The sequence below is a fragment of the Engraulis encrasicolus genome, chromosome 14, assembly GCF_034702125.1.
Source record: "Engraulis encrasicolus isolate BLACKSEA-1 chromosome 14, IST_EnEncr_1.0, whole genome shotgun sequence".
NCBI lineage: Eukaryota > Metazoa > Chordata > Actinopteri > Clupeiformes > Engraulidae > Engraulis > Engraulis encrasicolus.
The window spans coordinates 28,486,647-28,499,146 of NC_085870.1; the positions used below are offsets into that span (position 1 = coordinate 28,486,647).

The window sequence follows — 12,500 nt, forward strand, 5'->3', positions numbered from 1 at the left end:
CACACGCACACGCACACGCACACGCACACATGAACTTAATGCACATGCACGCACACAAACACACACACACACACACACACACACACACACACACACACACACACACACACACACACACACACACACAAGCATATTATGCACATGCACGCACACAAACACACACACGTACAGTATGAACAAATGCACACACACACACACACACACACACACACACACACACACACACACACACACACACACTCACACACACTGACACACGCACGCAACCACCCACCCACACACACACACGGACGCACACACACACACACACACACACACACACACACACACACACACACACACACACACACACACACAGACGCAACCACCCACGGACGCACACACACACACACACACACACACACACACACACACACACACACACACACACACACACACACACACACACACACACACACACACACACACACACACACACACACATGTACACACACATACACACACATACACACCTCAGACGCCTCAGATGTTTCAGACTGGACGAACGCAATTGGTTCCTTTGGTCTGTGTAGTTGCATTTGTTTGTTTTTGTTTATCTTTTGTTTTGTTGGGTGAATGTGAGGTAATAGGTTGTAAACCGCTTTCAGGACTCACTGGAGTAGTGCACAAAGTGCTATGTGAATGCAGTCCATTTGTTTTGTGGTTGGCATATGTGTTGTCACTCAGGGATGGTTTGTGACTCCCTGGGCCCCTGGGACAGACAAGAAGAAAGGCCCCCCTTCAATGGGTGCTGCTTGTGTAAAAAACAATTCAGGGTTGTGGGCCAGATGTGTGTGAGAGGCTATGTTGTGGTTATTATAGGGGTTAGTCTTCAGAGAAAATCCTTGAGAATATAGTTGTTAAAAGCAGGGATGCTGACAGGGGGGACAAAAGGGTCTGTTGTCCCGGGACCAAGGAGAAAGGGGGCCCATAATTGGGTCCTCATTACATTATCTGTATTGGGTGGGGGCCCTTTCAGATAACTTTGTCCCGGGCCCAGCAAAAGCTGTCAGCGGCCCTGGTTAAAAGGGCACTTGTCACGCAATATGACAATGAAAATGTAGAGACTTGGGCTTCAGGGCCCCCTTGACTATTCTGCCCTTGGGCCCGGGCCCGGTAGACCCGTGCAGTAATCCGTCCTAGTTGAATCTGTCCTCGTTGTTTTTATTTGTTGTTTGGTCTTTTGTTTTCATTTTGGCATAAGGCGTGGGAGTCCAGAATAGGCCATGACCATTGGCCACACCACTCTGTGTGAGTCGATCTCTGTGACTCTTGACTGTGACTGTGGCTGTGCTGAGCGAAAGTGATTGTAAGCACTACTTCCTGTGTTGGGAGGAGATCCGGACTGCCTGCCTGTGTGTGTGTGTGTGTGTGTGTGTGTGTGTGTGTGTGTGTGTGTGTGTGTGTGTGTGTGTGTGTGTGTGTGTGTGTGTGTGTGTGTGTGTGTGTGTGTGTGTGTGTGTGTGTGTGTGTGTGTGTGTGTGTGTGTCTGTGTGTGTGTGTGTGTGTGTGTGTGCGTATGTATGTGTGTGTCCGTGTGTTCATCAGGGCCAGACATTCAGTGTTGGCCAGACATACACATAGCGAAGCAGACTGGAGCTGTGGAACAGTTTCATCTGCATGACACTGCGCTAGTCAGGCACACAGGCACTTCTCCAAAGCACTCAATACAAGAGAGAGAGAGAGAGCGAGAGAGAGAGAGAGAGAGAGAGAGAGAGAGAGAGAGAGAGAGAGAGAGAGAGAGAGAGAGAGAGAGAGAGAGAGAGAGAGAGGAAAAGTCCCCCGATTGTCAAGCACACAGGCCCTTCTCCAAAGCACTCAATACGAGAGAGAGAGAGAGAGAGAGAGAGAGAGAGAGAGAGAGAGAGAGAGAGAGAGAGAGAGAGAGAGAGAGAGAGAGAGGAAAAGTCCCCCCATAAAAATCAGATATCACATGGTTGGATCTGTACCACCACGTAATAAAATTGTCCCTGTTAAGCGTCTGTGTTTTCTCTCCTCTCTCATCATTCGCTCTTTGTCGTAGTTTTCATAGTTTTTCGGCATGCATGCGTGTCTATCCCAGCTCAGCCCAGATCAACGCTGTTCACTGTGAAACTGTGCAATCCCGGCACGGCACATCTCAATGTTCTTAGCTCTTAAAACGTCTCGTCTCTCATCATTCACTTTCGCCACAGTGTTAACCTTCGCCAAGGAGGTTATGTTTTCGGTCTCCTTGGTTTGTCTGTCTGTCTGTCTGTTTGTCTGTCAGCAGGATAACTCAAAAAGTTATGAACGGATTTTTGATGAACTGTTGTGGAGTTGTTGGAAAAGGGACGAGTGATTGCGTTTTGGTGGTGATCCGGATCATGGTCCGGATCCAGAATTTAAAAAAAAAGATTTTTCACTATTGCGGGTTAGGGCGACTTTTGAGATTTCAGTTTCTAACTCCACAAAAACAAGGCAGAAATATTTGAGGAAAAATGGGTGTAACATAGTCAAATGTTCAACAGCTTCCTTGGCGGAGGTCTGCACTCTCTGAGTGCATCTCTATTTTTCTTAGTTTTCCGCCATGCATGCGTGTCTATCCCAGCTCAGCTCAGCTCATCGCTGTTCACTATAAAACTGTACACTCCCAGCACAGCACAGCTCAATGTCCTTAGCTCTTAAAATGTCTCGACTCCTATCGTCTCTCATCGTTCGCATTTGCCACACTTTTTATAGTCGTAGTCGTGTCAGGGATGGCGTGGCGTGGTGCGTATGTAGTTCAGAGGTTCTCACACTGGGGATTGCAGAGGTACTGAAGGGGGCTCACTTAGAAAAGGGGCATAACATCACAGGTTAACAGTTAACAGCTAATAGATGTATTTGCTGTCCTATGAATTTCTAGCAATATTAGCGGACAAACTATTTATGGAAAATCTAGCAATAATAATGGACCAAAACATTACCCGGGCTAGAAATCCATTGCTGGGCTGAGACCATAGTGGGTGGGGGGGTTGTGAAAATTCAAAAGTCCAAAAAGGGGTCCCCACTGAAAAGGTTTGGGATTCACTGGTGTAGTGCATCGCAGCCAAGCTCGGCTTGCTTCAGCTTGATGGTATTTGCTATAAAAGAGTGTCTTGTGTATTCAGGTGCTAATCTGTTCAGGTGCTAATGGCAAATACTCTCTCTCTCTCTCTCTCTCTCTCTCTCTCTCTCTCTCTCTCTCTCTCTCTCTCTCTCTCTCTCTCTCTCCTGCTGTTGAGCTGAGCTGCTTGTGGGATGTGCAGCGGAGTTCTGAGCTCCTGATGAAAGGCAGCTGCTAACAATCTGTTCCACCAAACACACACTCACACACACACACACATACATACAGTATACAGTACATACACAGGCATGATGCACCCACGCATGTGCACACACAGACACACACACATGCACGCATGTACACATAGACTACACACACACACACACACACATCCTTCCTGGCTGGGCTGCGCACACAACATAGGCTACATACACATAATTTTAAACACATGCACATATACATACACGAACACACACACACACACACACACACACACACACACACACACACACACACACACACACACACACACACACACACACACACACACACACACACACACACACACACACACACACAGAGTCACACACACACACACACACACATACACGCACGCACACACACACACACACACACACACACACACACACACACACACACACACACACACACACACACACACACACACACACACACACTCACACTCACACTCATTCATGCATTCCTCCTGCCCCTCTGGCTCTGCTCTGCTGCGTGCTGTGGTCAACCCTGCGGTGCGGTGCGGTGCAGTTCTAAACACACGTGTGGTGGCGCGCACAGTACAACTGTGTTGCACTCTTGCTCCAGGGCGACTTGGGGCTCTGTGCCCCCAACACACACACATGCACGCACGCACGCACGCACGCACGGACGCACACACACACAGTCATTGTGTTCATTAGTGTAGTGTAGTGGAGTAGTGGCTTTAAATCACCTGTCCGCAATACACACACACACACACACACACACACACACACACACACACACACACACACACACACACACACACACACACACACACACACACACACACACAAACATTGTGTTCATTAGTGTAGAGTAATGAGGTAGTGGCTTTATATTGCCTGTCCCCAATACACACTCTCACACACACACGCACGCATGCACGCAAACACACACACACACGCACGCACGCACGCGCACACACGCGCACACACACACACACACACACACACACACACACACACACACACACACACACACACACACACACACACACACACACACACACACACACACACACACACACACATTGTAATATTTGTGTTCATTACCGTAGGGTAGTGCAGTTGTGTTTTTGAATGCCCTAGTAGCAGTCCCCCTTTGGCGCATGAGGAAGTTGAACCTGGAGAGAGAGAGTAGTTAAATTGGCCTCATGTTATTATACCCCTGTTCCTGTTCCTCTAATTACAGCAGGATATCCTGCGTAGCCCGCGCTTCTCATTTGCTGCTGTTATATTGTGTTACATCACATTATGGTGGGGTGTAGTATACACGCACGCACACGCACGCACGCACGTACGCACACACACACAGACACAGACACACACACACACAATCAGACACAAACACACACACACATGCACGCTCACACATGCAAACAGAAACACATTGTCACACATTGTCTCTCTATCACCCCCCACCCACACACACACACACACACACACGCACACTCATGCAAACATTCACTCTCTCACACACACACTCATTAACATGAGTGCACTCACATGCAGGCATTGTCTCACACACACCACACAAGGGCATGCACACACACACGCACGCATGCACACACACGCGCGCACACACACACACACACACACACACACACACACACACACACACACACACACACACACACACACACACACACACCACATCCCACAGACTGGAGCGTGCAAGTGGAGTGTTACATCATATTATGCAGGGGGGTGGGGGGCTTTTAGTACAGTATACTGTATATATATATATTGGATTTCCAAAGCAGGGAGGCTGTTTTATGTCTGTGTTTCCAACGGCACGGGACTGTGTCCCCTGCATCTCTTTATTGCCAGCTGGCAACGTTCAGTGCCGTATTTCATTTCTCCAACTCTGATTCCAGCGTGCAAAATGAAAATGAAGCTGCTTTAAGTTGATTAAGTCGATGGTGCATTTTGGCCAGTGTTATACAACATTTGCCGTCTCTTGTTTAGCACTTGGAGGCATTGAGTGTTCTGGCTTTTGTCGCTCCTGTCTGTTCCTCTCCACTCAACTCCACTCTCTCTTCTCCCTCTCTCCTCCGCTCCACTTCCTCTCCTCTTTTCCACTCAACTCTTTTCCACTCTCTTCCCCTCCCTTCCTTTTCTCCTCTCCTCTCCTCTCCTCTCCTCTCCTCTCTTCTCCTCTCCTCTCCTCTCCTCTCCTCTTCTCTCCTCTCTTCTCCTCTCCTCTCCTCCCCTCTCCTCTCTTCTCTCCTCTTCTCTTCTCTCATCCCTTCTTCTCTCCTCTCCTCTCCTCCTTTATTTTCCTTTCCTTTCCTTTCCTTTCCTATCTTGACTTCACTTCACTTCACTTCACTTCACTTCTGCTCTCCTCTCCTCTCCTCTCCTCTCCTCTCCTCTCCTCTCCTCTCCTCTCCTCTCCTCTCCTCTCCTCTCCTCTCCTCTCCTCTCCTCTCCTCTCCTCTCCTCTCCTCTCCTCTCCTCGTATTAAAGGTTTAATTTCTGTAGTAAGATACAAGTTGGTTAATGACGTTGAGACAGACATTCAAGCATTTGGTGTAGAGACAGGACTATAAAGAGAAGGAGGTCAGTTTGGCTTTGTCAAAAAGGAGGCCACAGCACAATTCATGCCAGGTGCGGTCTGCTTTTTGAAAAACTTTGAAGTTGAACATTTTGGCCAGCACCCTCACAGTCTAAGTAGAGTAGAGTAGAGTAGAGTAGAGTAATATTTATTAATCCCGAAGGAAATTTAGGTGTCTAGTAGCATACATACAAAAATAAAAAAAATATTATTTTACTTTATTTATAGATTATTTCACATTAAACATTCAGATATAAAAAAGTCTCTCATTGTAATAGTTGTTACTGATTGTTGAAGGAGGGGGATGGAAGGGGGACATGGAAGGGGGGCATGGCCGGGGGGGGTACCAGTCACCAATAACAATCTCTTTCATTGTGTTCTTCTGAGTTGTTGAATTAAATAGCTGGATGGCCCTGGGGACAAAGGACTTCCGCAGCCTGTCAGTCTTGCAGGGAATGGCGAGGAATCTGTGGCTGAACAGACTTCGCTGGTTGGTAAAGACTGAGTGCAAGGGGTGATGGTCATTGTCCATTATAGAGTCCAATCTGCCCAATGTATTTAAGTATTTAAGAGTGACGCCTGCACCAGCTGAACAATTGACTTAAACCCATTTGACCAAAATCTCCTTTTCTCAACTCTTGCAGTGCTGTGACCTGGGCTACCATGCCAGCCTGGCGCGCACCCTGCGTACGTACCTGTCGGCCGAGTACAGCCTGGAGACGTCCCGCCACGAGGGCCTGGACGTCATCGAGAACGCCGTGGACAACCTGGACCCCCGCAGCGACAAGCACAAGCTCATGGACATGCACAACCAGGTCTTCTGCCCACCCATGCGCTTCGAGTACCTGCCACACATGGGAGACGAGGTGGGTGGGACGCGCCAATGTCATTTCTCATTATAATTCTTTTTATATAGGTCTATTATGTATAGCTCACATTGTGCATGTGTGTAGTGGCTATGAGGCCACTTTAGCCCATTGAGATACAGCGTTATAAATTTGCTGTTACCAGAATGGCAATGACTAAGACGTGCATTGCAAAAGGCCCTGTTGTACTGTATGTCATAGTAGTGTAAGGCAAGGCAAGGCAAGGCAAGTTTATTTATATAGCGCATTTCATACACAGGTGCAACTCAATGTGCTTCACAAAGTTCACAAATGTAAATGAAAGGAAACAGGGAAGAAAGAAGGAAATGAATTAGAGTCAAAAAGCATTTAAAAACATTAAGATAAAACATAAGGTAAAAATAATAATAAAATAAAATAAAATAAAACAAATTAAATAAAAAATAAAAATAATAAGAATAAGTAATTTAAGCTAGGGGAAAGCATCTGAGAACAGCTTTGTCTTGAGTCTAGATTTAAAGCTATCAATAGTGGGTGCATTTTTTATGTCATCTGGAAGCTGGTTCCAAAGCTTTGAAGCATAGAAGCTAAAGGCTGCCTCTCCACACTTTGTTTTGACTTTTGGAATCACCAGCAAATTCTTCTCCGTTGACCTTAGTGACCTAGTTGGTGCATACAGCTGAAACATATCCAGTAGATATGTGGGTCCCATTCCATTTAGTGATTTTAAACACAAGTAGCATAGCCTTAAAATCAATTCTGTAGCTTACTGGGAGCCAATGCAGCGATCTTAAAATTGGAGTAATGTGGTCGAACTTCCTTGTCTTTGTAAGAACCCTTGCAGCTGCGTTTTGTACAAGTTGAAGCTGTTTAATGGTTTTATTGGGGAGGCCAGTAAAAAGACTGTTACAGTAATCAACTTTACTAGAAATAAAGGCATGTATTAGCTTCTCCAGATCATGTTTAGACATCAGGCCCCTAAATTTAGAGACGTTTTTTTATGTGATAAAATGCAGACTTAGTAATAGCTTTCATGTGACTGTTGAAGTTTAGGTCACTGTCAATGAGGACCCCAAGATTTTTAACTGTTTCCCTTGCTTTCAGTCCCTTCGTTTCAAGGATAGTAGCAATCTTTTGTCTCTCCTCTCTTTTCCCAAATATAATTACTTCAGTTTTATCTGTGTTCAGCTGGAGGAAATTGTGAGACATCCATTTGTTAATTTGGTCCATGCAATGATAGAGTGATTCAAGGGGGGTATAGTCATTTGGGGACATAGATAAGTAGAGCTGGGTATCATCCGCATAGCTATGGTAATTTATGGAGTTATTCTCGATAATGTGTCCCAGTGGCAACATATACAGATTGAACAGTAGTGGTCCCAGAATTGAGCCCTGGGGGACCCCACAATCCAGAGACATTGGTGGTGAAGTATGTCTTCCAATGGCAACAAAAAAACTTCTTTGTTGTAAGTACGATTTTAACCAGTCGATCACTATGCCCGTAAAGCCAACCCAGTGTTCCAGTCTATGTAGTAATATAGAATGATTAACTGTGTCGAAAGCAGCACTCAAATCAAGAAGTACCAAGACGGATGATTTGCCAGCATCAGAATTCAATCTTATGTCATTCATAACTTTAATAAGAGCTGTTTCAGTGCTGTGGTAGGCACGGAAACCTGATTGAAACTTATCAAAATAGCTATTAGACATTAGAAAAGCAGTTAATTGGTTAAAAACAATTTTCTCTATTATTTTACCCATGAATGGTAAATTGGATATGGGCCTATAGTTGTTTAGTACCAGTGCATCCAGGTTGTTCTTTTTCAGTAAGGGTTTCACAACTGCTTCTTTCAGACAGCCTGGGAATATGCCTGTTTGTAGTGAGGTGTTGATGATCTGAAGTACATCTGATGATATTAGATTTAAGATGGATTTGAAGAAGGCTGTTGGTAAAATATCTAAGTCAGATGTGGAGGAGCTAAGACTTTGTACCGTTCTATTAAGAATGTCCACATCAACTAAATGAAAATTTCTCATGAGGTTAGGATTTAACTTCACCATAGCAAGCTGGTCTGAATCTTGGGTCGGTTGCACATGTGTGAGTATGTTTGCACGTATTTTTTCAATCTTTCCTTTGAAAAAGGATGCGAACTCATTGCATTTGCTGACTGAGAGGAACTCAGAGGGCATTAGATTTGGGGGCCTTGCTAGCTTTTCCACAGTGCCAAACAGGACACGTGCATTATTAATATTTCTGTTAATTATGTCAGAGAAAAAAGATTGTCTAGCTTTAGAAATTTCTTGGTTGTATTTCGAGAGTGTGTGTTTATAGATTTGGTAGTGGACTTCAAGTTTGGATTTACGCCACTGTCTTTCAGCCCTCCTGCATTCTTGCTTTAGCAATATAACTGTGGGATTCTTTCTCCAAGGTGCTTTTTCACGTCCCACTGTTTTGATTTTTTCGGGGGCAATAACATCCATAATACGGGTCATCCTTGAATTAAAATTAACCATGAGATCATCTGCACTCTCTGAGGTTTGACTTTGGATCTCTGAAAGTGCTTGCTGAAAGAGTGAGGCTGTCTCACAGTTGATTATACGTTTTTTGACTGTAACAGATTCCCTTTGAACATGAGGGTACATAGAAACATCAGAAAAAATGCAGTAATGGTCAGAAAAGCCATAGTCTTTGACACTAGCACAAGCATTAAGGCCTTTTGTTATTATTAGGTCTAAAGTGTGACCTTGGTTGTGTGTTGGTCCTGTTACATGCTGTGTGAGGCTAAAAATGTCAATAAGACTTAAAAATTCCTTAGCATAGACATTCTCTAAGTCGTCCACGTAAAAATTAAAATCGCCTGCTATAAACAAGCTATCATAGTCCACACAAACATTCGACAACAGCTCACCAAATTCCTCTAAGAAGAGTGGTGCAGAAAGTCTTGGAGGTCTGTAAATAGTCAATAACAGTATGTCAGAAGAACATTTTAGAACTGCAGCTAAGTATTCAAAAGATGAAAATTCACCTAGTGATGTCTTTTGACATTGAAACAGTGCCTTGAAAATAATTGCTATCCCCCCTCCCTGTTTATTCTGCCTTTCTGTACTAATGAAATTAAAGTGTGACGGAGTTGCTTCTATAAGTGTGATAGAGCTAGTGGATTTTTCCAGCCATGTTTCAGTTAAAAATAAAAAATCAAGGTTGTGGGTACAGATAAACTCGTTGACAACAAAAGGCTTGTTCCTTAGAGATCTACTATTCTGTAAAGCTAATTTAGCATTGAGCATTGGAGGCATTTCCACTGTGGTAGTGAGTTTTTTTGGGACAAGTCTGAGGTTTCCCATGCTTGCCGTCTTGGGGGAATGTATGCGTGTCCTCAAGAGACCTCGTTTTGTTGTTCGAACTGGAATAAGATTGTCCACGGGTCCCCTTATCTGCTTATTTTCAAAACAACTGTTACTATGTGGGTAGGGACCCAGTTGATATCAGACTGTGCTTTCAACCATGTCATCCTCACTGATACTACTGTACTCCAGAGCACAGACAGGTGGTTGTGGGGCCTTGCCTTTTTTGGGTGCAGTCATGGATGGAAGTATCCTTTTAGATTTTGGGGTAGAATGAGGTTGACCTTGAGAAATATCCGCATAGGAGGCTTGGTAGGAATGTCTGGGGGTAGAAAAGGTAGATCTGGCATAGGGGAGTAGTCTCGCCATAGTTTCTGGAAATCTCAGTCTGGGAGATGAAGATGGTGTTTCGTCGTTCCGGGAAGGTTGTGATTCCATTGGTGATTGCATTTTGTCGCCGTTGCCAGGGCTTGCTGGTGGCTGCGTTTCACCACATCTGGGGGGTGAGTTTGGTTTTGAGGAAACCACATTTCCTATTTCCTGTGTGGACAGTCGCTTTTTGGCAGACCTGGGAGGTGGAATTGGTGATGCCAATGGCATTTTGCCAGTCCGACAAGGAGGTGAACACTTGATCTCCGGCGAGCGGCTTGCTGCCAGTTTCTGTGACAGATCTTCCAGCTGTTCCGAAAGCTGGTTCAGTTTGTGGCGAGTTCTGTGTGTTCCGTTGTTTTCCACTTGAGCAGAGAGGGACTTGGCTACGTCATCTGTGTGTGTGCTTTCGCCAGTCTGTGGCTCAGTTTGCACACTTACAGGCACAGAGGGCTTGTTGAAAGAGCACTGTGTCTGAGTGGATACAGATACAGGCCGCTTATCAGCGCCCAAGGTCTCAATGCTGTAAACCAACTGGTCTGTCAGCACTTTGGCGCCGGTCCAACTCAGTTCTGCACTGTTTTTTTTGAAAAGTACAGTGCGTCTCCAGAAACGGTCGAAATTGTCAACAAAGCTGATACCGTTGGATCTGCATGTCCTTGACAGCCATGTGTTTAGGCAATTTAATCTCGAAAACGCAAAGTCGCGATAGCATGGTGCTGGTATTGGCCCGCTGATGAAGAATGGAATTTTCAGATCTTTTAGAGTTGAAAATAAGTCATTAAAATCCTTTTTGACAGTTATTTGCTCTTTGAACAGATCCGCTGCCCCACAGTGAACAACAAGGCGATCAATAGATCTGTGGTCAGACACCAATTGTGGGATACTGTCCTTGGTCTCACGTACGGATGCATGGGGCAGACAGGACACTTTAAAAGTTCCATTTCCGATATTTTTCACACTCAGATCACCAACAACAAGTGTTGTAGGAGAGGCAGGCAGCTGCCGTCTAACTTTGTTCTTGTTATTCCAATGCGGTGTACGTTCAGTTTTTATTCTGGGAGCAACTGGTTCCACTTGTTCAAGGCACTCAAATCGATTTTGAAGTTTTATGGGCTGCCCTGAAAAAGTTGGTCTGGCAGCAGCAGACCGCACTGGTGTTGAAGTTAGTATTTTATCTCTGTTTTTGGGTCGAGCCCCTTTGCTTTCCCAATAGTGAGTAGGCCTACTCACATTTTGCTTTGCGAAGCTTTTGCCAGGTGTTTCGTCCAGCGTCACAAATGTCACATCAGCCGGTCGTTGGTCCGCTTTTGCATTTGCGGCACCTGTTTCAGGACTTCCTTCAGTCTTTGATAGGCGATCACCCAGTAAGGATTCCAGGGCAGAAATCCGTTGTTCCAGCAGTATCCATTTTTTGGACTGTCGTTGTCGCATTTTGTTATTGTTTCAGCTCGGCAATTGTTTTGACTTCTAGGTTCTCTTGTGAAAAACACTAATGTAAAAACCTCTGTTGTTCTTCTCTAAACTTGTTAAAAACTGTGTATATGGCAAATAAAATCCAAGATATAGTGTGAAAAAAAAGAAAAAAAAGTAAAGAAATTGAAGTTAGGCAGGAGCAAAGCAGAAAAGCGACCTACTCGCTTGAGTAGGAGGAGCAGCTAATGTCATAGTAGTGTAGTATTATAGCGGTTAACTTTTCAATGTCTTTCACAGCGATCCACTGGTGGAATGGAGTTCATTATGGTACTACACTACTTCTTCTTGAGACTTACTCTATTCTATTCTATTCTATTCTGTGTGTGTGTGTGCCTTTGTGTATGCATCTGTACGTGTGAGCATGCATGTGTGTGCGTATGTTTATGTGCATGTCTGTGTGTGTGTGTGTGTGTGTGTGTGTGTGTGTGTGTGTGTGTGTGTGTGTGTGTGTGTGTGTGTGTGTGTGTGTGTGTGTGTGTGTGTGTGTGTGTGTGTGTGTGTGTGTGTGTGTGTGTGTGTGCGTGTCGATGTCACTGTGTGTT

General features: G+C 45.0%; 1 protein-coding gene across 4 annotated transcripts in view; it reads left to right on the forward strand.

Moving 5' to 3' along the window:
* The window catches only part of srgap3 (SLIT-ROBO Rho GTPase activating protein 3), a 196,403-nt gene that overhangs the window by 123,875 nt on the left and 60,028 nt on the right, over window positions 1–12,500 (forward strand). For all 4 annotated transcript variants that reach the window (XM_063215336.1, XM_063215337.1, XM_063215338.1 and 1 more), the window contains exon 7: window positions 6,568–6,789. In XM_063215336.1, coding sequence (XP_063071406.1) covers window positions 6,568–6,789 — 222 coding nt within the window. The remainder of the gene's footprint in view (window positions 1–6,567; window positions 6,790–12,500) is intronic.